We start from the raw sequence: 25,183 nt of genomic DNA, 5'->3' as shown, positions 1-25,183 counted from the left end.
AGGAGATAGATAAATAGATAGATATTATATGGATAGATAGATAGATAGATAGGAGATAGATAGATAGATAGATAAATAGATAGGAGATAGATAGATAGATAGATAGATAGATAGATAGATAGATAGATAGATATATAGATAGATAGATAGGAGATAGATAAATAGATAGATATTATATGGATAGATAGATAGATAGATAGATATTATATGGATAGATAGATAGATAGATAGATAGATAGATAGGAGATAGATAGATAGGAGATAGATAGATAGATAGATAGATAGGAGATAGATAAATAAATAGATAGATAGATAGATAGATAGATAGATAGATAGATAGATAGGAGATAGATAGATAGATAGATAGATATTATATGGATAGATAGATAGATAGATAGATAGATAGATAGATAGATATTATATGGATAGATAGATAGATAGATAGATAGATAGATAGATAGGAGATAGATAGATAGGAGATAGATAGATAGATAGATAGATAGATAGGAGATAGATAAATAAATAGATAGATAGATAGATAGGAGATAGATAGATAGGAGATAGATAGATAGATAGATAGATAGATAGATAGATAGATAGGAGATAGATAAATAAATAGATAGATAGATAGATAGATAGGAGATAGATAGATAGATAGATAGATAGATAGATAGATAGATAGGAGATAGATAGATAGATAGATAGATAGATAGATAGATAGGAGATAGATAATATATAGATAGATAGATAGATAGATAGATAGATAGATAGATAGATAGGAGATAGATAGATAGATAGATAGATAGATAGGAGATAGATAGATAGATAGATAGATAGATAGATAGATAGATGATAGATAGATAGATAGATAGATAGATAGATAGATAGATAATATATGGATAGATAGATAGATAGATAGATAGATAGATAGATATGTGATAGATAGATGATAGATAGATAGATAGATAGATAGATAGATAGATAGATAGATAGATAGGAGATAGATAGATAGGAGATAGATAAATAGGAGATAGATAGATAGATAGATAGATAGATAGATAGATAGATAAATAGATAGGAGATAGATAGATAGATAGATAGATAGATAGATAGATAAATAGATAGGAGATAGATAGATAAATAGATAGGAGATGGATAGATAGATAGATAGATAGATAAATAGATAGGAGATAGATAGATAGGAGATAGATAGATAGATAATATATGGATAGATAAATAGATAGATATGAGATAGATAGATAGATAGATAGATAGATAGATAGATAGGAGATAGATAGATATGTGATAGATAGATAGATAGATAGATAGATAGATAGATAGATATGTGATAGATAGATAGATAGATAGATAGATAGATAGATATGTGATAGATAGATAGATAGGAGATAGATAGATATGTGATAGATAGATAGATAGATAGATAGATAGATAGATAGATAGATAGATATGTGATAGATAGATAGATAGATAGATAGATAAATAGATAGATAGATAGATATGTGATAGATAGATAAATAGATAGATAGATAGATAGATAGATAGATAGATATGTGATAGATAGATAGATAGATAGATAGATAGATAGATAGATAGATACCTTCACATGTGATTCCATCCACATCACTTAGCTGGTAGCCCCGGCGACAGTAACATTGGTATGATCCATACACGTTGGCGCACTCCTGGCTGCAGGGGTTGCTACTACATTCATCCACATCTGAAAAATAAACAGGTAAAAACTTGTCAATAGATTTGTCTCTGCTTGTAAAGCGACGGTCTGCAGCAGGAGCCCTCCCTCACTGCCCCTTTAAGTAAAAGTAGACCCCCGAGGCCACCTGCCAGCTGAAATTGAAAGTATCAGGAGCAATGACCTGGAATCATGTTACTCGTCTCCTGATGGGACTATTGTCTGTAGGTTCTTTAAAATATTGTCCATTTTACCTTCACAGGTCCGGCCATCCGAAGCCAACTTGAAGCCGGTGGAACAACTGCAGAAGAAGGAGCCGGCTGTATTCTCACACTTGTGGGCACAGATACGACCGGAGTATCCTCTACATTCATTAATATCTGGAATAACAAGGTATAGTCATGAAAGAACAGTGACAAGAGGCAAAATCCTAATCTACATTAATGTGCTCCTCCCCCTCCCCTCTCACAACAGACTACACTAGACAAATTGCAGCTGCATCCCCCTCCTCTTCCCCTTCTATCCACATCCATTTGCTTTACGCACCAGGAAATCTCGCACATCAAAAGCTCAATGAAATCCTCAGGGTGTGAACATACCCTAATACTCACCAATACATGATCTGCTGAGGGTGTCAAAGTGATATCCATCTCGGCATTCGCAACGATAGGTCCCGGCCACATTTAGACATGTGTGTCCCTCCCCGCAGGGGTTCTGGATGCTGGAGCACTCATTTATATCTACAGATAGAGAATTCCATGTCACTTATTTCACACTTGCCTGAAGTGCCACGCCTCCTTTCACCAAGCTCCACCCACATTTTAGAAAAGTAGAGGATGGTGTCAGATAAATGGAGAGACAAAAGTTGCCTCTTATCCAAAAGGATTCCTGTTGTGTGGGCCATTGGTGTGGCTTTAATTGTGGTCTCACGTGGCAAAACTGGCGTATGTAAAAAGGGCAAAAGCCAAGGGCGCCCCCTACCTTCGCATTTTGTTCCATCAGCACTGAGGTGGTAGCCCCGTCCACAGTTGACCACGTGTCGCTGACAAGTGTAGGAACCTTCAGTGTTGATACAGGTCTGACCCTGAGGACACGGCGCATTGATGCTAAGACATTCGTTGATATCTGGATGGAAACAAAAAGAAATCAGCATAATCATGGTCATAGGGTGGAGGTCTGACAGCCCTGGGACCCCTCACCAATCCTGAGAATTAAGTCTGACCCATGACTATTGTAAGTCCGGGCCAGCAGGTAACAAGGATCCGCGACTAGGAGACAGACGCACACTGGCAGGTATATAACACAATTTACTTATGGAAAATGGGAAGGAATCAACAAAATAAAACTAAGTTACATATAACAGTATGAGGATAACGCCCCCTATAAACTGGCCCTAGCTGTCCCTGAGATACTTGTACGGTACCGGGTTTATACAGTCTCTCAGCTCTCTGTGGTGCTCCCTCGATGCAGGCCTGTCCAGGAACTCAGCAGACTCTGTCTTGCTTCTGTCTTGGGTGAAGGTCTGAACAAAGTCCAAGGCACAGTCCGGCTTTAGTCTCCAGAACAATCTCCACAACACTGCCGCTTTCTCCAGTCAGTCTCTGCAGTGTTTCAGGCCTTCTACTATGGCCTACAGCAGCAATGGCCTCTCACAGGTCCTCACAGCACACACTCTGGGCCCACACCACGCTGCTCACGTCACTTCCTCTGGACCGCACCATTTACCAAACAGAACAGGGTGATTATTGTCTCACAGTAGTACAGTCCCAGGCTATATTTCTTCACACCAGTAGATGGCAGCAAAACACCAGTGTTAAGACAATAGGGGCTACTACTGACTGCTACATACCCCCCCAGTCGAATGTTGGCAGTCCCTGACAACAATAGCCCCATCAACACATTTCTGTAATCGCAATGTTGTGATGTAACGATGGACCGCTGGCCAAACAAACTCATTCTGGGCATAACGCACTGGCGGTACACCCGCTGTGGAGCGACTAGTCCGCCGCAAGCTTGTCATATCATCAGCAAGTGTAGAGGTCGGTCTCTCATTAGGACGGTCAGATATGGCAGTCGGGGGTGTCACTACTGTTGCAGGCCCAGTTACTGTCGGGGTGGTCACAGCTTCCACAACACCCCCGTTATCATCATCGTCATCCCACAACCAGGGCTCACTTGTGGAGGGGTGTGTCATAGTCACTTCCTCTCTGTCGTTCTGAACTGGTCCCTGAGACTGACATGGGCGTAACATGTCACGGTGTAGCGTCCGCGTCTGCTTGGTCAGGGTATTTTGGACTTGGTAAACGGGACTATCAACATGAGGGTGGGCCACAATGCAGTAAGGGTCAGGTTCCCACCTACTGTCCAATTTCCCTAGTGGCTTCTTTACTCGTACCAAGACTAAGTCGCCCACTTTAAGAGGGGTGTCCTGCACCGGCCGATGATTAGGGTGAACTTGTTCTTGTAGTCTCTCACGTACTATCCGGTGGACAGTCTCTAATCTCTGACGGTGAGCCTGAATCCAAGTGGGCAGGCCTCGATAAGGAAATTCATCGGTGTCTTCGAGGTTGAGGTCTCCCACACCTTTTCCGGGTCGCCCAAAGAAGAGAACATATGGGGCGTACCCTGTGACAGAGTGGACTTGATTATTATAGGCCCATAGCAATTCAGGCAGGTACTGCGGCCATTGTCGCTTCTTGTCGGCTTCCAAGGTACGGATCATCTGAAGTAATGTGCGGTTAAATCGTTCACATGCCCCGTTCCCCTGTGGATGGTATGGGGTGGTGCGTGACTTTTTCATTCCATAAATACGTTGCACTTCTTGCATGACTCGCCCCTCAAAGCAGGCGCCTTGGTCAGAGTGAATGCGTTGAGGGCAGCCGTACACTCGTATGAAGTGGTGACACAGGGCCTCAGCAGCCGACTCAGCAGTCTGGTCCTTTGTTGCAACGGCTACAGCAAATTTGGTAAAGTGATCTACCATAACTAAGCAATACTGATGCCCACTTGCAGAATATCCCACGGCGAGATAGTCAATCATCAATACTTCAAGTGGCTCTTTCGTCACTATGGTCTGTGTTGGAGCCCTCTGTTCAACTGCTTTGTTGATTTCGCATGCTCTGCAATCACGACATACTTCTTCAACAATGAAGCGGAGACTCGGACAGAAGATCAATCGTTGGAGCCACCTAAAGGTCTTCTCAGCTCCAAAGTGACCATTCCTACGATGTACCTCGGCGGCTAGTGGACGGGCCAGATCAGTAGTCACTACAATTTGATAACAGGCGTCAATTTCAGTTGGCAAGTATACACGCCGTCGTAGGATCCCGTCCCTCATCTCCAATCGGTTCCACTGCCCCAGTACCGCTAATACTTCAGGTGACAGCTGGTCTCTTTCATCAGTAGTAGGCTTGCACCCCTTTTTAACACAACGGCATAACAGTGCCAGGCTTGGATCACGTTGCTGGAGCCCAATCCATTCTTGGTGGGATGGGCCCAGGAAGGGAGCTACTTGAGTTCCCAGTATTTCGCTCTGTCGAGCAGTCACCACCTTCTGGGAAAACTGGGTGAAATCAGGTACCTCTGTTGATTCTAATTCTTGATCTATGTCGCCGACCGGTGGTTGGGTGGTGACTCGGGACAATGCATCGGCATTCTGATTCTCATTTTTGGAGCGATATTTCACACTGTAGCGGTACTTAGAAAGTCGGGCCATCCACCGTTGCTCCAGGGCACCTAGCTTTGCATTATCCAAATGTGCCAGTGGATTGTTGTCTGTCAACACTTGTACTTCTGCCCCGGTGAGGTACCCCGCAAACTTCTCAGTCATTGCCCACACAAGGGCTAATAACTCCAAGCGGAAGGAGCTGTAATTAGCAGGGTTTCTTTCAGAGTCTCGTAATGACCGGCTGCCATATGCGATCACTCTTTCTTCTCCATTCTGGATTTGGGAGAGTACTGCCCCAAGACCATATTGGCTGGCGTCTGTATAAAGCTGAAAGGGTAGATGGTAATCAGCATATGCCAGAATTGGAGGGTTGGTCAAAGCATCTTTCAGAGTTTGAAATGCTCTCTCTTGTTCGATACCCCAAGGCACGCATTGAGCCTTCGGACCCCTAGCGGTATTCCTCAATAGCGCATTCAGTGGTTCAGCTTTGTGTGCAAAGTCTTTCACAAACCGCCTGTAATATCCAGCAAGCCCTAAGAAGGCACGGACCTCTCGTAGGGTGGTAGGAGTGGGCCAGTCTCGCACAGCCGCAATCTTCTCACTGGATGGCTGCACTCCACGTCCTGATATTCGATGTCCCAAATATTCAATTTCTTCCTGTAACAGGCGACACTTACTGGGCTTCAACTTCAAACCGTGCTCTCTCAGTCTCCTAAAAACCTTCCCCAGCTTCTGAAGATGATCTTCGAATGTAGCGGAATAGACAATGATGTCATCAAGGTAAATCAGAGTGAATTCGAAATTGAAATCGCCCAGACATTTCTCCATGAGCCGTTGGAATGTACCCGGGGCATTGGTCAGACCAAAAGGCATACGGTTGAACTCATATAGACCCATTGGGAGGATGAAAGCCGTCTTCCCTTTGTCTTTCTCACTCATGGGGACCTGCCAGTAGCCACTTGCTAAATCCAGGGACGAGAAGTAACGGGCCTTGCCTAAGGCCGTAAGCGATTCTTCAATACGGGGGAGCGGGTAAGAGTCACGTACAGTGCAGGAGTTCAGTCTACGATAATCCACGCAGAACCTTAAAGATCCGTCCTTCTTTTTGACTAACACCACTGGTGCAGCCCAAGGGCTTTGACTCTCTCTAACAACTCCATTCTCCAGCATTGAATTCAGCAGATCTTTCACTTCTTGGTACTGTTGGGGTGGTATCTGCCGATATCTCTCTCGGATGGGAGCCGCATCTCCAGTGGGTATTTCGTGATAGATTCCCTGTGCACAGCCAAAGTCATTCTCATGTCGTGCAAATGAGGCCTTGTGTTCTCCTAGCAACTGGTCTATCTTTCTGACTTGATCAGTGGTGAATCGGGAAACATTTAACTTCATCCGTTCCCGCAGCAACCGCCCTTCTTCATGGGAGACAATGAGCCCTTCTGCTTCTGTGGACACGGTCACTGACCATTCCCCCTTCCCAGACGGGGTCAGTTCTAAAGGTGTCGCCTTTCGTATTTCAGCTGGGACAGCATAGACCTTGGCAAGGAGGCTACCTGGAGTCAGATCTAAACTCTGGTTATGGGTATTGACACACCGCACCAACACTCTCCCCTGGGTTACCACAGACAAAGAGCGAGCCACAAGCACATTAGTGCACCCGCTCTGGTTAGATAATGGGTCAATCATGACAGAGAGGCCTTCTAATTTCCGGGTGGTGCCCAGTGGGAGCGATATAATAGTCTCTCTTTCAGCTGGTAGTGTTACCTTGGTGTGATGAGGAACAGTAATACAGCCCACGGGCTGTTCTCCACCGGTGGCTCTCTGTAGTCCACACATCCTTATTAATCGCTGTAAGGCAGCCCGAGTGGGTTGGTGAGCAGTAGCTTCTCTCCAATAATTATGCCCATCTCTAGCAAACAGCAGGTGGTCCATGTCCTTCAGAATATTCATCCCTAAAATTACGGGGATCTGTTTATCATAGCCCTCCTGGACTACGATAATACCTCTTCTGCCTAAGTCTCGGCCGCATATGTTCACGTCCATCCAGACTACTCCGCATACCGGGACAGGTAGGTTATTGGCTGCCACCACACTCACAAACATCTCAGGGTCATACTGGGCAGACTGTTGGAAGTACCGTTCATAACATTCTCTTCCCATAGTGGTAACCTGTGATCCCGTATCTATCATTCCAGTAACGAGGACATCATTCATCTTGACCTGCAATACTGGGCTTGCTGCAATCAGTGTATCATCAGGGCTCTTAACTTCCTTCACTCTTTTGTTCCCTTCCAACGCATGCCCCGCTGCGCTGGAACCTTCTAGTTTAAAGGTGGCTGTCTTGGGAACTTGTCTGGGCATTTTGCAGCGACATGTCCCAGTCTTCCACACACCCAGCACTGGATCTCTCGCCGAGGTGGTCGTCTCTCTGGGCCCCCTCGGTAGGCCCAACGTTCTCGGTCCTGTTCTGGGCCCCCTCGGTAGGCCCCTGACACTCCACTCTCAGGTACTTTATTCACTCTTCCTCCTTCATAGCCTCTCTTGGCCTGCTGTGCATAATCTTCGCAGCGCTTTGTTAGGTATTCTACTTGTACCTGTAGTTTCTGAATAATGGACTCCAGGTCTCTGGCTTTTCCTATAGCTGCTGCTTCAGCCCCTTGACTTAGTGTGACACTCTGTCTCACCTGTGGCTCTGTCACTTTACTATTCGCACGGTAAATTGCCTCCACCCGTATGTCACTGAAGGTAGATTGTGGCCGTCTCCTTATCTCATCTTGCATTGCCTCTGCTATGATCTTGTCACGTATTCCTATGACAAACTGGTCTCGGAGAGTACGGTCATAGTCGGCTATAGCGTTGGTTCCCCCTTTTTCCCTAACGTCATTGAGTAGTTCTTGTAGGGCATTGGCATACTGAGGGAGAGTTTCAGTTTCTGACTGGGTTCGCTGAAAGAACCTGACCTTTAGGGAACCTAATGACGCTGTCTCTCCATAAATGGTCTCTAACAAAGTCACTACTTCATCAAATGTCTTTTTCTCATTAGCTGGTTGTAGCCTGACAGTCGTCTTGGCGTCCCCTGTCAGCGTCAGTGTGGCTAACTGTACTATCACATCTGGTGCAATGTCATATATCTGCTGTAAGCCTCGTATCTGATCTGCCCATTCAGCTACCGTCATATTACATCCATTAAATTTTGTCACTTGGCTCATCACTGAGCCCGGCGGCACCATTCTCCTTCCTGGTAAAACAGCTACATTGGGACTATCAGCTGGGGCACCTGAGCTTGACCCGGCAGAGGTTCCCTCTTCCCTGTCCGACATGTCTCCTGAGCTACGGATCCTGCCGACTACGCCAAAATGTAAGTCCGGGCCAGCAGGTAACAAGGATCCGCGACTAGGAGACAGACGCACACTGGCAGGTATATAACACAATTTACTTATGGAAAATGGGAAGGAATCAACAAAATAAAACTAAGTTACATATAACAGTATGAGGATAACGCCCCCTATAAACTGGCCCTAGCTGTCCCTGAGATACTTGTACGGTACCGGGTTTATACAGTCTCTCAGCTCTCTGTGGTGCTCCCTCGATGCAGGCCTGTCCAGGAACTCAGCAGACTCTGTCTTGCTTCTGTCTTGGGTGAAGGTCTGAACAAAGTCCAAGGCACAGTCCGGCTTTAGTCTCCAGAACAATCTCCACAACACTGCCGCTTTCTCCAGTCAGTCTCTGCAGTGTTTCAGGCCTTCTACTATGGCCTACAGCAGCAATGGCCTCTCACAGGTCCTCACAGCACACACTCTGGGCCCACACCACGCTGCTCACGTCACTTCCTCTGGACCGCACCATTTACCAAACAGAACAGGGTGATTATTGTCTCACAGTAGTACAGTCCCAGGCTATATTTCTTCACACCAGTAGATGGCAGCAAAACACCAGTGTTAAGACAATAGGGGCTACTACTGACTGCTACACTATAACCATACCTCCCAACTTTTGAAGACCTGAAAGAGGGACAAAATGTGCGGCGCACGTAGTACGCCGCGGCAAATTTAGCTCGACCCACTTTTATGTTGACTCCACCCATTCTCATTCATTTTTCATGTGCCCGCACACAGTATAATCCTCCTACAGTCACCCGTAAATTATATGTCCCCCCTCTATCTCTCAGTCCCCTCTATCCCAGTTTCAAATACACCCTTCATTTGCCCCCAGTTTCGTGTCCCCTCCATCTCTGTCCCAGATTCATGTCTCCTCCATCTCTGCCCCCAGATTCATGTCCCCCCATCACTGCCCCCAGATTAATGCCCCCCCATCTCTGCCCCCAGATTCATGTCCCCCATCTCTTCCCCCAGATTCATGTCCCCCATCTCTGCCCCCAGATTCATGCCCCCCCATCTCTTCCCCCAGATTCATGTCCCCCATCTCTGCCCCCAGATTAATGTTCCCCCATCTCTGCTCCCAGATTCATATCCCCCCATCTTTGCCCCCAGATTCATGTCCCCCCATCTTTGCCCCCAGATTCATGTCCCCATCTCTGCCCACAGTTTCATGTCTCTCCTTCTCTGCTCTCAGTGTCATGCCGTCCCCTCCTTCATCTGCCCCTAGTTTCATGTTCCACCTCAATGTGTACGCACATTAAACTCACCTATTCCTCGCTCCCCCGCCACTCTCTCCGCAGTCTCACTAACACAGTTGTAGGAGCGATGTGATGTCATCACATCGCGCCTACACAGCCACTAGCCGGAGCACCGCGGCAAAGCAAGGAGCTGAGCTGTGACAGCTCATTGCTTTAGTCGCGTATGTATTCAACTCAGATCTGCATCCTCCAGACGCAGATCTGAGTTGAAATCGGGACATACCTCCCGCCGACTGGGACCACGGTACACATCACCGAAATCGTGAATGTCCCCCGGAAATCGGGATGGTTGGGAGGTATGCTATGACCAACCCATGGGAGACTAGTAGAATGTCATACTGCCGGAGGACCACACCACCCTTTTGGTTTGCCATTAATAGCAAAGAAGCGGAAAACAAGACCTAAAGATCTGGTGTGAAGTCATATAATATAACCAGCAGGGGGCATCACAATAGCCCTATCTTGGTGATGGTGGTGAAAAGACCTGGGTAAATCGGGGGAAAGATCAAGAATCAGCCTTGTCACATGCTAAGAGTAGTAGTAGTAGTAACCATCTAAAAATACTGCCTGGACTTACCAATACAATTGCCCAGCGCATCCTGAATGAACCCAGTGCTGCACTGCACTTTAGGGCGACAGCGGAAAGATCCGGGCGTGTTCTGGCAGTTGAAGGTCGGGAGACAGTTGTGAGTTCCTGTTGCACACTCATCAATATCTGCAAATCGCAAAGTAATACGGCCTGTTAGATCGATATGATAACCAGTTCTGGTCTTCAGCCACTAGAGGGCACCCATGTGCATTGAAATAGTGGTCAGTATTACTAAAAAAAAAATAATAATACTATAGCCACCAGGGGGCAGTATCCTCGTGGTTTTATTACTGTATATAGAGTATTGTCATCAGATGCTATTGCGAAAAGTAAGTTTATAATAATAACATTGATTTAAGTTTCCACTAATAACATATCCTAAAAAATTGTAATATTATTATTATCGGTAGCTGCCAACAGGTTGTGATTAGGTGAAGGTCGGCACCGTGCCATGTGGTAAGTCAGGAAGATACTAAGTCTCCTTGTGGAGACCATCTCCAGGTGTATGGAAACTTGAAAAAGGCTTTTAACCCCCTCTGACAACTCTTTACATCCTTTAATAGGCCTCTCTCCACTGATTCTGGTGCAGTTGGAATTTTTTCTCTAGCCCTCACCGTTCCTAAACAGTGCAGTAAGTTTCCGTGCCTGAAATGCTAACTAAACTCTCTAATAGCAAGTGGGTGATGTCAGGCAGGACCAGAAAGGGGGCGTGACTCAGAGCTCCAATCAGAGACAGTGCCAGAGTCACGCCCTCTTCCCTGATCCTTGCCTAATAGCACCCACTTGACATTAGGGAGTCTAGTAAGCACTGATTAGCAAAACTGACTGCACTGATTTCTCAGGAACAGTGGGGGCTACAGAAAAAATTCCAACTGCGCCAGAATCGGTGGAGACGAGCCTATTAAAAGATGAAAAGAGCTGGAGTTGGTGAAACTGGGAAATGTGGGGAAATACATGCAAATTAGTTCTCCAGCATAGCTGCCTATAAGTATATGGTGATAAGCATCTGGCAGGTTTTGGGTGCCAATGTACTCCTGTACCTTTACAGCTGTTATCCTCTGTGAGTTCGTAGCCTGTACCGCAGTTGATCTCCCTCTGACAGCGGAAGGATCCCAGCTGATTGATGCAGATCTGCCCCACCTTACAATTGTGCGTCCCCGCAATACATTCATTGATATCTGTGTGAACAACGAAAACGTCAATGAACTGAGGAGATGAGCGGAGCAGAATGGAGCCATATGGGTCTATAGGCACAAGTGGGCTCAGACCCCAATGACCTTACATTCATCACCTATCATTATCTATGACACCCTGATATATCTAGGGGACGAGGGTGACAGGGCATCTGCACGTGTGGAACCTGCAGAGACACTAACAAGTCTGATTTACTGAACAAAAAAACAGTAAAATGGGGTAAAAAAAATGGGTAAATAAATTGGCCATAGATAGACCCTTTATCTTCGGGGTGCCTCTAAGGAATGGAGCAACCTGAGAGAGGAGCATGTAAAGGTTCATAGCCCTATACCAGTAAGGACTTTACTAACAACCCCTGATCTATTTAGGCATTGTATTGCAGTATGATTTGGATCTAAAGGGCAGGTTTATTTGGGCAGTGTATAGCGGCATTGTGCGGTATATATATGGCAATATTAAGAGGGTGCTATACTATCATAGCCTTATTTGGGCACTGAATGATAGTACTGTGTGTACAATGTATGAAAGTATTATTAGTCACTGTATGGCAGTATTAGGTCTAAGTATTAGCGCACATGTATGGCTGTTTTATTTTTACGATATATATATGGCCATAAAAGTAAGGTAGGTGGCAGTATGCCCCGGTATCGGATCTATACGTACAGTCAGTACAAATCTGTGACACATTGGCTTAAGACGTAGCCACAGGACCTCAGATCTGACCCTATCCATCTGATGGGTATGTGCCCACCTTTAGGACCACCTGCCTGGCATTATTTCTAGCAGTTCACAGACATGAAGAGGTTAATCCGCTAAGACCACACATGCGAACACAAAGAAAAGCAGATGTAAAAAAATATCTAAATGGCGCCTCCGGGAAATGAATCAGAAGATACCTGGACCCCGTCCAACGCCTTCAGTAGCCCCCACCTCCCCCCTGTGACCCCGGGTTAACAGCCTGAGCTGTTTGGTGGAATTGACCAACTCCACCGGGACGTTTTATGTTACAGGGGTAAATGATAGAACAAGTGACGCATAAGGCATTAGGAAAACTTTCAAAATGTTGGACTTTTTACTAAATTTGCACAGTCATAAAGTGAGTACCTTCACAAGTGACACCGTCTGGATGAAGCTGGTATCCGGCGTAACAGGAACAGATCACGCTGGTACCGGTGTCTCTGCACTGCTGGTTGCACGGTCCGCCACCTGCACATAGAAGACCTCATGGATTACATGATGCAAATTGTGGAGAGATGTTAGCATAAAAGCCTTAGGAATTGAGCTGAATTGCGGCTGCAGCTTTGGATGTGAATGGAGTATAAGGACATATTAAAAGTTATAAGCACTGGACTCACCTCTGCATCTGTCATTCAGGGAGGGGTCTTCATTGTCATTGTTGGAGTCCAAATTGTTGTTAGCTTTGGGAATAAAATGACATTTTTAGTTCAATCTATTATCACCCAACAGTTCTAACATTACTAATACTATGTAATCTGCAGACTATTGCACCTTCATCCTGGTTGGGGGTATCGTTCCCCTCCTGTCCTTTTACACAGCAGGCCCTGAACACCAGGCTGCACTGGTAGCCCAGGAACATGTTCTGTTCGCAGCTTTCACCCCGGGCCTGGGCCTCTTTACCCAGCATGCAGCAGTTGCAACATCTCTATAATAGAAATAAAACAGATTTAAAGGGAGTTGTCTCTATCACCCAGCCTATTAACCCAACCCCTTTGTGAATCGGTCTCCGAATTGCTGAGATATCGCTGTTTGTGTCAATAAATTGAAGGCCGCCATTACTCTAGAGAGCTCATTTGCATATGACAAAAACAGCAATATCTTGGTAACGGAGGCAGCGATTGACAAGGGGACAACACTGTCTGATTCAGATGACCCTAACCTATCTATCTATGGACTGGGGTGATATATGGTTTCTGGTGACACACTCCCTTTAAGAAAGATTATAAATTTAATATATGTATAATCATGCTTTTATAGATGCTCATACCACTAGGGGGACCAGACAGGGTACAACATTGAACTGCTCCCCTGCCTGCTGTGACATTGCTACCCGCAAGTGCCACAAGGGGGCGCTCACTACATCTCCCATTGAGTTTAGTGTTTAGTGGTGGAGATAATTCATCATTGGTAAATTTTGGATCTCAAATGGTGGAAAGATGTTGGCAAATATACTTTTAGGGGAGTCTGCCAAGTGACTGCTCTTCATTTATTCTCAGGATGGATTCAGGATGGAGGTTGGGGGACCCCGTTGTGGAGAGAGGTGTGGATCCCAAAGGTGGGGCTACTTCAATCAGACATTTATAGCCTATACCACCTTTAAAGGATTATAACTAGAGATGAGCGAGTAGTATTCGATCGAGTAGGTATTCGATCAAATACTACGGTATTCGAAATACTCGTACTCGATCGAGTACCACTCGCTATTCCAATGTAAAACTTTGATGCAGAACCAGCATTGATTGGCCAAATGCTATACAGTCGGCCAATCAACGCTGGTCCTTCTCCTACCTTTAGAAGTCTTCTCTGTGCAGCTTCCCCGCGGCGTCTTCCGTCTCTTCATTCACTCTGCCAGGCATCGGGCCTGGGCAGAGCTGACTGCGCATGTTCGCTTGTAGTGCGGACATGCGCAGTCGGCTTTGACCAGGCCCGATACCTGGCAGAGTGAATTCAGAGCCGGAAGACGCCGCGGGGACGCTGCAAGGAGAAGACTTCTCGGAGGATCCAGCCCGACCTTCACTCGTGGACTTGGTAAGTATAATTTGATCGAACGTTGCCTACCCCTGAAACGAGCATTTTCCCCTCATAGACTATAATAGGGCTCGATATTCGATTTGAGTAGTCGAATATTGAGGGGCTACTCGAAACGAATATCGAACCTCGAACATTTTATCTCTAATTATAACATTTGGCGAACCACCAAAAAAATAGGACATTTTTAATAGACCTTCGTGGGCTCAAGTCAATGATGAATAATGGGTGCCCCACGGACCTATAACTTGTAGGGTCATCCATCCCATTAGATGTTGGCTCACCTTCACAAACCGAGATTCACAGGTGGAAGAATTTTCCAGGTCGCTTGTATCACAAGAATTCTTCTCTGTGGCAATATTGATTCCGCTTGTACAGTGCAATTCCTCCAGCTGGTTCAGGCAACATTGTTCCTGGATTACTCTAAAGAAACGGGAGCAAACCAACATTACATGTGTCATGGAGACCCCATGGATCAAAACCATAAAAGAAATACCCTAAGGCTGCTTTCTGTCAGGAACAGCGCCACACCTGTCCATACGTGGTATAGCAGCTCCATCCCATTTATTTCAATAAAGCTGAGTTTCAATGGCAAACACTACTCCTGGACAGGTGTGGCGCTCTTTCTAAAAAAAAGCTCGAGGGGGCTACAGAGGAAGACCAGTATTATAAATGCTACATGAGGGGGCCTCGGACCAGATTGGGACACAGGAACCTTCTAATACGCCTCCACTCATGTGCAGACGGGATGTATCTGGATATCAGATGCTCGACCTCTCCCGCTTATTGAATAGTCAATCCTCTTTCAAGTCCCTGACATCGTCTCCCATGGGTGAACTTTCAAAGAAAAGAGGATTTCCTAATTCACTCCGCTGAGAAGTCTCCCCGCTTCCTTATGTCTACAAGAAAAGCTTGTTGTTTGGCTAAAGGCTTAGAAAGATCCCTTTTATTAAGCGCCAGGGAGGCCGGAGCCAACGCAGATAGCTCCGACTAATAGAATTTGGAGAGTTGTGCTATATCCCTACATCCGCACCCCCTAAACTATGGGACTGAGGGGGATGTGTTATCATCACGCTGGTTGAGGTCTTTGTAGACCCCCGAGTATAATGATCAGAGGCCCGGGAGAGGTAAGAAACATAAAAAACCTCTCCACGATCAGGGCAGGCCTCAGCTCAGGCCTAGTTGTCTGACGTCTCTGACGTCCCATGACCCTGGCCTGCGTCCCGAGTCATGTGACGTCCGACGTCATTGAAGAATGCCGACAGTGGATTCCGACAGCATAGGAGCCGGGGGACAGGTAAGAAACAGTAGTTTTTATGTTTTTATTCTCCTGGGTCTCCGATTATTATACTCTGGGGTCTGAAAAGACTCCAGAGTATAGTAATTATTTATGGGTGTCCACAGTGGGACATAATACTGTGTGCAGGGGCCACTATGGGGGATAATACTGTGTGCAGGGGCCACTAAGAGACATAATACTATGTGCAGGGGCCACTATGGGCTATAATACTGTGTGCAGGGCCACTATGGGGACAATACTGTGTGCAGGGGCCACTATGGGGACAATACTGTGTGCAGGGGCCACTATGGGGACAATACTGTGTGCAGGGGCCACTATGGGGACAATACTGTGTGCAGGGGCCACTATGGGACATAATACTGTGTGCAGGGGCCACTAAGGGACATAATACTGTGTACTGGGGCCACTATGGGGGATAATACTGTGTGCAGGGGCCACTAAGGGACATAATACTGTGTACTGGGGCCATTATGGGACATAATACTGTGTGCAGGGGCCACTAAGGGATATAATACTGTGTGCACGGGGCCACTATGGGGCATAATACTGTGTGCAGGGGCCACTGAGGGACATAATACTGTGTGCAGGGGCCACTATGGGACATAATACTGTGTGCAGGGGCCACTGAGGGACATAATACTGTGTGCAGGGGCCACTGAGGGACATAATACTGTGTGCAGGGGCCACTATGGGGTATAATACTGTGTGCAGGGTCCACTATGGGGTATAATACTGTGTGCAGGGGCCACTATGGGGTATAATACTGTGTGCAGGGGCCACTATGGGGGATAATACTGTGTGCAGGGGCCACTATGGGGTATAATACTGTGTGCAGGGGCCACTGAGGGAAATAATACTGTGTGCAGGGGCCACTATGGGGCATAATACTGTGTGCAGGGGCCACTATGGGGTATAATACTGTGTGCAGGGGCCACTGAGGGACATAATACTGTGTGCAGGGGCCACTATGGGGGATAATACTGTGTGCACGGGGCCCCGCCATTCCTAGTTACGCCACTGGGTCTGAAAGTCAGTGGAATAGCCTAGAGAGGAGTCAGAGACCTCACTGAGAGTTGGAGTGGCTGCAGGGGAGTAAAAGAACGGGATTTCTGGCCTCCCCAGCTGCCCTCCTTTAAGAAATGAGTGAACTCTATCTTGCACCCACAACATGAAAAAATGAGCACCATTATTTCTCTCAGGAATCAGACAATTTACATGAAGATCAGGATGAAAACTACAATCCACCCCCTGTCTAATATGGCAGAGTACGCGGTATAAACACAATCCTTTTTCTTCCATAGATAACTGTATAGCTGCTGCGTCACTTAAAGGGAGTGTCACCACAACCCAGCACGTCAAACCAAACCCCAGAGATAGATAGGTTAGCATCACCTGAATCAAACGGTGTTTTCCCTTTGCCAATCGCTGCCTAGATTGCCGAGATATCGCTGCTTTTGTCAATAAATTGAAGCAACAAGGAGGCCGCCATTGCTCCAGAGAGCTCATCTGCATGTGACAGAAACTGCGATATCTCAGCAACGGAGGCAGCGATTCGCAAGGGGAAAACACCATTTGATTTCGATGACCCTATCCTATCTAACTGGTTGGAAGGTTGATATGGTGATACACTCCCTTTAAATTTTTTTGGTAGATGGTTCACTCACCTGCACTGTTTGAAGTCTGAGACACTAGGGAGGTTGGTACAATCCTGTTTCAGTGATGCCCACTCGTACCCGCTAGTACAGCAGGCATCTGCCTTCTCCTGAGCAGCAACTGCAAAAAAACAACATAGGATTATGGATTTGCAGCAATGACACAAAGCGAGATTTGAAACTTTATCCGAATATTTTCTGCAAGATCATAGCAGAAAGTCATTGTGGCGGAAAGATTCTGTTTAGAGGGGGCGCCAAACCACAGAAAGGTCCCCCTTTCCCCCTCCCCTTTAAGATTGTGCAACAAATGCCTGTGATAGGGCTTGGGTTTTATAACCGTGTTGTTGTCTGCGCTCCAATGACTGATTCTGACATTGGGAATTTACTTAATGACCGTAACGGGTTCAGACGTCTGCTATTTCTATTCAGTTTCTGGGAAGGAAAGAAATACACATGGGCTATTAAAATAAGTAGGCCAGAGGACTCATGAGTTTACTCAACAAGAGTGGTCAGAGGCTAGTAAAAACCGGGCCGGCCTTACATTGGCTTGGAAACCCCCCATATGGTGTACTGCCGCATCGTGTACAAATAACAAAACAATAGTACCTATATATCACCGTCATATGGTGTCATGGCCAAATATCCCTTTAATACAGTTGTCACAGTGATATACCAACCCTCCTCTGTAAAAATATTATACCGTACAATGCCAAAATAGTACTGCCCATGGTAAGCAACACCATACTATGTTCATATACAATACTGAAATATCTTCAATATACAGTAACGGAATGGCAGCTTCAAACAAGCGGTAATCTAATAACAATGCCATACAATGACTAAGTAATACTGCTATATGTTGTTACCGCTATCATACACTCTAAACGTATTGTAACGTACAATACCTAAATAGCATTTACCAAAGTAAATAACACCGTATGGTGCTCATATAAATAATACCGCCATACAATACTTCAATAACTTTAACGTACAGTGCCGAAATGTCAGCTCAGTACAAACTGTAATCTAATAACAATGGTGTACAATGACTAAGTAATACTGTTATATGTTGTCACCACTATCATACACACGCTAAACATATTGTAACATACAATGTCTACATAACTTTTCCTAACGTAAACTACACTCTAAACGTATTGTAATGTACAATACCTAAATAGCATTTACCAACGTAAATAACACCCTATGGTACTCATATAAATAATACCGCCATACAATACTTGAATAACTTTAATATACAGAGCCATAATGCCAGAGGACTCTTATAAATAAAATAAAAAAATAACACCATATCACTCAAATAACTTCAACATCAGGTGCAAAAATGACAGCTCCATATATACAATAATCTAATAACAGTGACTAAATAATACTGGTATATGGTTATACCGCTATTATACAGTGCTAAAATATTATACCGCACAATGCTAAAAAATACCACCATAAAATAGTGGAATAACCCCAACATACAGTCCTGAAATAACAGCTTCTTAATAATAATAATACCGTAATATAATAATAAATGTTATTTCTATAGCGCCAACATATTTCGCAGCGCTGTACAATTTGTAGGGGTCAAATACAGACAGAAAGACACATTACAAAGAAAGTCATTTCACACGCTGGGACTGAGGGACCTGCTCGCAAGAGCTTACAATCTATGAGGTAGAGGGGGTGACACAAGAGGTAGCAGGGGCGGTATTGCTTATGCAGAGGTCAGACCCTTTTGTAATAGAGGTGACTGTCATTACATGAACATAAGACTTTAAGAGCCGTCACCAGTCATGTCCTGTAACATGTGGATGGAGCTTGGACAGATAAAGTTAGCCTGAAATGGCATCATATCATGTGGGGAAATGTGGGAGGAGCGGGGACAGAGGAGGGTTAAATTTTGGGGATTCTAATTATAGTACGAAAGGGTTTACGTTAGACATTGTGATAGGCTTGTCTGATAAGATGCAACTTTAGTTTGCGTTTGAAACTGTAGAAATTGGGAGTTAATCTGATTGTCCGGGGTAGAGCATTCCAGAGAAGTGGTGCAGCTCGGGAGAAGTCTTGTGTACGAGCGTGGGAGGTTCTGATAATAGAGGATGTAAGTGTTAGGTCATTGAGTGAGCGGAGAACATGGGTTGGGCGGTAGACAGAGATGAGGGTGGAAATGTAGGGAGGTGCAGCATTATGGAGAGCCGTTTGGATGAGGGGGAGAACTTTATCTTATATGCTGCAATCTAATAACAGTGGTATACAATGACAAAGTAATATTGCCATATGGTGCTACCACTATGCTGCAGAATTACTAAATAATTCTACTATATGGTGCTATCAATATGCTATACAATTACTAAATAATACTACTATATGGTGCTACCACTATGCTAGACAATAACTAAATAATACTACTATATGGTGCTACCACTATGCTAGACAATAACTAAATAATACTACTATATGGTGCTACCACTACACTATACAATGACTAAACAATACAAAAAAAGGTTGCTACCACTATCACACACAACAAAAATATTGTACCATACAATGACTAAATCATTACCCAAAGCAAAAATAACAACATACAGTGCTCAATAAAAAATATTGCCATACAGTACTTGAATAATTTCAACATATGGTACTGAAATAACAACTCCATACATAACACAATCTTGTAACAGTGCTATACAATAATAATAAAAAAAATAACACTGTTATATGGTGCTACCACTATGATAAAATGACTAAATAATACTGTTATATGGTGCATCCGCTGTGCTATACAATGACTAAATAATACTGTTATATGGTGCATTCGCTGTGCTATACAATGACTAAATAATACTGTTATATGGTGCAATCGCTGTGCTATACAATGACTAAATAATACTGTTATATGGTGCATCCGCTGTGCTATACAATGACTAAATAATACTGTTATAGGGTGCATCCGCTGTGCTATACAATGACTAAATAATACTGTTATATGGTGTATCCGCTGTGCTATACAATGACTAAATAATACTGTTATATGGTGCATCCGCTGTGCTATACAATGACTAAATAATACTGTTATATGGTGCAATTGCTGTGCTATACAATGACTAAATAATACTGTTATATGGTGCATCCGCTGTGCTATACAATGACTAAATAATACTGTTATATGGTGTAATCGCTGTGCTATACAATGACTACATAATACTGTTATATGGTGCAATCGCTGTGCTATACAATGACTAAATAATACTGTTATAGGGTGCAATCGCTGTGTTATACAATGACTAAATAATACTGTTATATGGTGCATGTGCTGTGCTATACAATGACTAAATAATACTGTTATATGGTGCAATCGCTGTGCTATAGAATGACTAAATAATACTGTTATATGGTGCAATCGCTGTGCTATACAATGACTAAATAATACTGTTATATGGTGCAATCGCTGTGCTATACAATGACTAAATAATACTGTTATATGGTGCAATCACTGTGCTATACAATGACTAAATAATACTGTTATATGGTGCAATCGCTGTGCTATACAATGACTAAATAATACTGTTATATGGTGCAATCGCTGTGCTATACAATGACTAAATAATACTGTTATATGGTGCAATCACTGTGCTATACAATGACTAAATAATACTGTTATATGGTGCAATCGCTGTGCTATACAATGACTAAATAATACTGTTATATGGTGCATCCGCTGTGCTATACAATGACTAAATAATACTGTTATAGGGTGCAATCGCTGTGCTATACAATGACTAAATAATACTGTTATAGGGTGCAATCGCTGTGCTATACAATGACTAAATAATACTGTTATATGTTGCAATCGCTGTGCTATACAATGACTAAATAATACTGTTATAGGGTGCAATCACTGTGCTATACATTGACTAAATAATACTGTTATAGGGTGCATGTGCTGTGCTATACAATGACTAAATAATACTGTTATATGGTGCATGTGCTGTGCTATTCAATATCTAAATAATACCACTATATGGTGCGACCACTATCACAGCAAAAATATTGTACAATACCTAAATATTGTTACCCAAAGTAAATAACACAATACAATGCTGAAATAGATAATACCGCCATACAATACTGAAATAACTTACAGTGCTGAAACAGCTCCATACATACATGTATTCCTTATGTCAGACCTCTTAATAAAGTTAAAATTTGGGGAATTTTTTTTTACAGCTTGTGAGGATATTCCGAATATTTTGGTGTAGAAGTGTGTGCACATGACACTGCTAACCAGCTCTCTGTATGGGCGACTTGGCAGGAAAAACCCAACACATCATCCGTCATTGTAGAAAGCTCAGTTAAACTATTCTAGGTTTATAATAAAAACTAAAAAAATTAATAAATATGGCTTTTTATTCATAAATTTGTCCAAAAAAATGTTAAAAATTTGAAAATTATTTAAGATAGAATATTTTAATTTTAATTTTTTCTAAAAGGAACAGAAACTACGTTAGCAGAACATGATCCAGGGATTCAAAGAGAGAACCTCTATTGTGTGCCCACCCTTTAGGTCCATGGTAGGGGTCCGGTCTATAAGTTGGGCATGCTTTTGGCCGCCAAAAATAGTTAGACAATGGCTTCAAATGACCAAATTTTAGAGTGGTCACCAATGTCGATTTACTGAAATCTTATACTTGCACCAAGTAAGTCCTGGTACACAACTTTACTCAATACATGACCCCTGGTTGAGGGGGCCCGAAAGGGGTACAAAATGGAAATAGAAGTAAATCGGACTGGAACCAGTTACTAAGTTGGGCCCCAATTTTTTTCCCCATGAACCTATTCTCCTTTATTTACAGTAGATCCATGACCTTATTGGAAGCCACCAGAACATTTACTGACAGCAAAGGGGGCAAATGCCCTTTGGGCCACACTGCACCACAAGAGGTCAAACTTGAAGCTTCTGGGTCCCAATGTAAAAATTATTTTAGGACTCCCAACCTACAACGTGCCTGAGATCTTCTTGGGTAAGAGGGGCATTTGCCCCCCCTCAAGCAGCAGTCCCCCTTTGCCATTAGTATCCATGCGTCACCATTACCTATGACCCTGGAACCAAGTCTTAAAATCCCTTTCCAGTTTTGCCACTGACACGTTCCTAGCAAAGTTTTCGCCGAGCTAGAGTCTGCGTGCAACACCCCGAAACTGATAAAACTATCCAGACATAAACAAAAAGTCTGTCCTCCATCCAGACATATGTAGTCATTCACATCGCTGTTTTCACTCCCGGTATCAATCAGACACAGTGAATAACAATATTGTAGAATCACAGCCAGGCCCGGCGTCAGATACTTGTTGACAGAAGAGCAAGAATGTGTTACGCGTTTTTTTGGCCTGGGCCAAATGTCCTTGTCCTGCAAAATGATCTCATAAAACCGGATTTGAGATACAAATCATCATCAGAATAAACAATGGCGTGGGCGAGACCAAGATGTCAGCCAACTGGTCAGTGATGCATAAACATGGACATAATACGTTAGACATCTACATAATGGGTTGGAGGCATTCCGGTTTGCAGCTGGCCATCAAGCTCGATGGCCAGCTGCGTGACCTATTACGTGTAGACGCATGGGACCAAATGGTCGATGCTCTACAAGATCGATGTCAGATATCTGTCTTTGGCATATCATGGAGGAAAACGTCTGAATGTCCAAATTTCCAACGCCAGGCAAGATATATCTCACCAGGAGCTCCTGCACTACGGAAGGTGGGATTGAATCTCCTAATGTTCTTCATATACTTGTATGTCAATTTTTTGGAGGTCCTTTGGCACTGGAAATGTGAGGTCAAGGCTCTAACACTATAATGGTCCAGCAGAAGAAACCCAAATTTAAGGAGTATTACGGTCTATTTCCTAGGGATTGTTGGATGGTGGGCACCGAGAATAATTTAATCTGGTGGGCCCAAGGAACCTCAGTCTGTCACTGCACAATGGTGACCACTTTGGAGCTTCTTAGTCTTATGGACAACAGTTGAATCATCTACTGGTCTACAGAACTGTTGGTATGCATGAATGAAGTTCATCCACCACTTCTGCAGGAAGCGTTTCTTGAAGGAAGTTCTTGGAACTCAAGTCTTAAGGAAAGAGTGAGATGCGATATGTTTGGAAAAGAGTCTATATTGAACTTATGGTCATTTTTTTCTAGTGCAGTTAATCATACATATTTTTGTCACGGTTGATGGATCTCCTCTTGTTTTTGGAACATGTTCCTCAACCAATGAGATCAGTGTCATAACCGCCATGAGATAGCATCTCCCTAAGGATCTTGCATTGAAAGATCTGGCAACTTTATACATCATTGGCAGCCTTCAGAGGTTGGACAGGCGTAGGCTGCTCATGATGGAAGGAGTGAAGACTTGGGTTGTATGACCACCAGATCTGATCTTGAGATACAAACTGTTGACAGGCTCAGATTTGGCCTCAGATACCTATGTTGGATGTATAGAAAATTCTGTAAGGATTCATATCCCTTCTCAGCTTTGGTGAGGTATAGACCTAGTCTGAGATATCTTTATACTGGATTAGAAAATTGGAGACAACCTTTAACTCAGAATTTCCTAATGGGGTAAATGAAAATCGGTTCCTAAACTGGACAACCCCTCGTTAAAGGATTTTAGACAAAGTTTCCGTGAGGCTTATTGTGAAGGACACATTCCGAGCCCACAATCTTTAGTCATCAGTTGTAGGGTCTTTGAAGATTGTCAGATATTTGCTGCAGGACCGCTCTGACTAAACTGTGATAAAAACAGGTGTTCAAAGAACTTTTTGTCCTTGTCATTCGCTTTGGCTTCAAAGCAGCCCTTCGTCATCTAATCTGGAATAATAACCAAGGTTTTAGGACAAGTAGGTGTTTTGATGTATGGGATCAAAGAAGGAAAAATTGTTATGGAGTCCAATAACAAGACCTTCAGGATGGAGATAAAGCAGAAAGCATAGTACATGTGGTAAGTCAATTGTAGGATAATCCTTAAAGGAGTTGTCTGGTTCAGAAACCCAACCATACCAATGTGTGACTACAAAAAGTGTCTCACCTTCTGGAAGATCAGGCATGAACGTATCTACATGGACAGCCTATAGATTTCCGTAAGATGTAATGCCTCATTCCCCGTGGTGGTCCAGTCGTGAGATTGAACACTTGCCAGATCACAATTGGTCAATAGGGGGCTAGCAAGTGTCTGGTTACTGAAGGACCAACCTTTGGGACCCCATCAGGACAACTGGTGTACATACAATGGTGTTCTACATACTTGGCTACCTCTCTTTTTACTTGGTGACCGCCCATAGTCCTTTTGAAGAGAATCGAGAGAAGCAACATCTGCTCCCGTTCCATTAACATGGGGAATTTGTAGACCCCATTCTTGTGATCATTGCTGGTCCCAGCACTCAAAACCACAACCATCAGACATGTTAGTCATGGAGAAACAACAATCAGAAAATCATGGTAAAGCTGCAGGAGGGCGCGGGAGCAATGGATAAAGTTGTATACGTGATATTATGTATTATAAAGATGAATACAATGGTAACAATAGACATGTGCCATGCGGATAACACCATGTGGACTCCATCACGTCCTGAACTTTGGATGTCACCTAGATGGTGTGAGCTGATGT

General features: G+C 44.0%; 1 protein-coding gene across 4 annotated transcripts in view; it reads right to left on the bottom strand.

Moving 5' to 3' along the window:
• Positions 1–25,183, bottom strand: part of FBLN1 (fibulin 1) — a 364,927-nt gene that overhangs the window by 327,266 nt on the left and 12,478 nt on the right. For all 4 annotated transcript variants that reach the window (XR_012716131.1, XR_012716132.1, XM_075275140.1 and 1 more), the window contains exons 2-12: positions 17,522–17,630; positions 14,842–14,980; positions 13,301–13,454; positions 13,147–13,209; positions 12,896–12,997; positions 11,638–11,775; positions 10,586–10,723; positions 2,690–2,833; positions 2,320–2,448; positions 1,963–2,088; positions 1,619–1,738 (exon numbers count right to left, since the gene is read on the bottom strand). Coding sequence is in view for 2 of the 4 variants with exons in the window: in XM_075275140.1 (XP_075131241.1) it covers positions 1,619–1,738; positions 1,963–2,088; positions 2,320–2,448; positions 2,690–2,833; positions 10,586–10,723; positions 11,638–11,775; positions 12,896–12,997; positions 13,147–13,209; positions 13,301–13,454; positions 14,842–14,980; positions 17,522–17,630 (1,362 nt within the window). In the remaining 2 variants the exon portion in view is untranslated. The remainder of the gene's footprint in view (positions 1–1,618; positions 1,739–1,962; positions 2,089–2,319; positions 2,449–2,689; positions 2,834–10,585; positions 10,724–11,637; positions 11,776–12,895; positions 12,998–13,146; positions 13,210–13,300; positions 13,455–14,841; positions 14,981–17,521; positions 17,631–25,183) is intronic.

Source organism: Leptodactylus fuscus, chromosome 5, assembly GCF_031893055.1.
Source record: "Leptodactylus fuscus isolate aLepFus1 chromosome 5, aLepFus1.hap2, whole genome shotgun sequence".
NCBI lineage: Eukaryota > Metazoa > Chordata > Amphibia > Anura > Leptodactylidae > Leptodactylus > Leptodactylus fuscus.
This window is presented reverse-complemented; position numbering and strand designations above follow the sequence as displayed.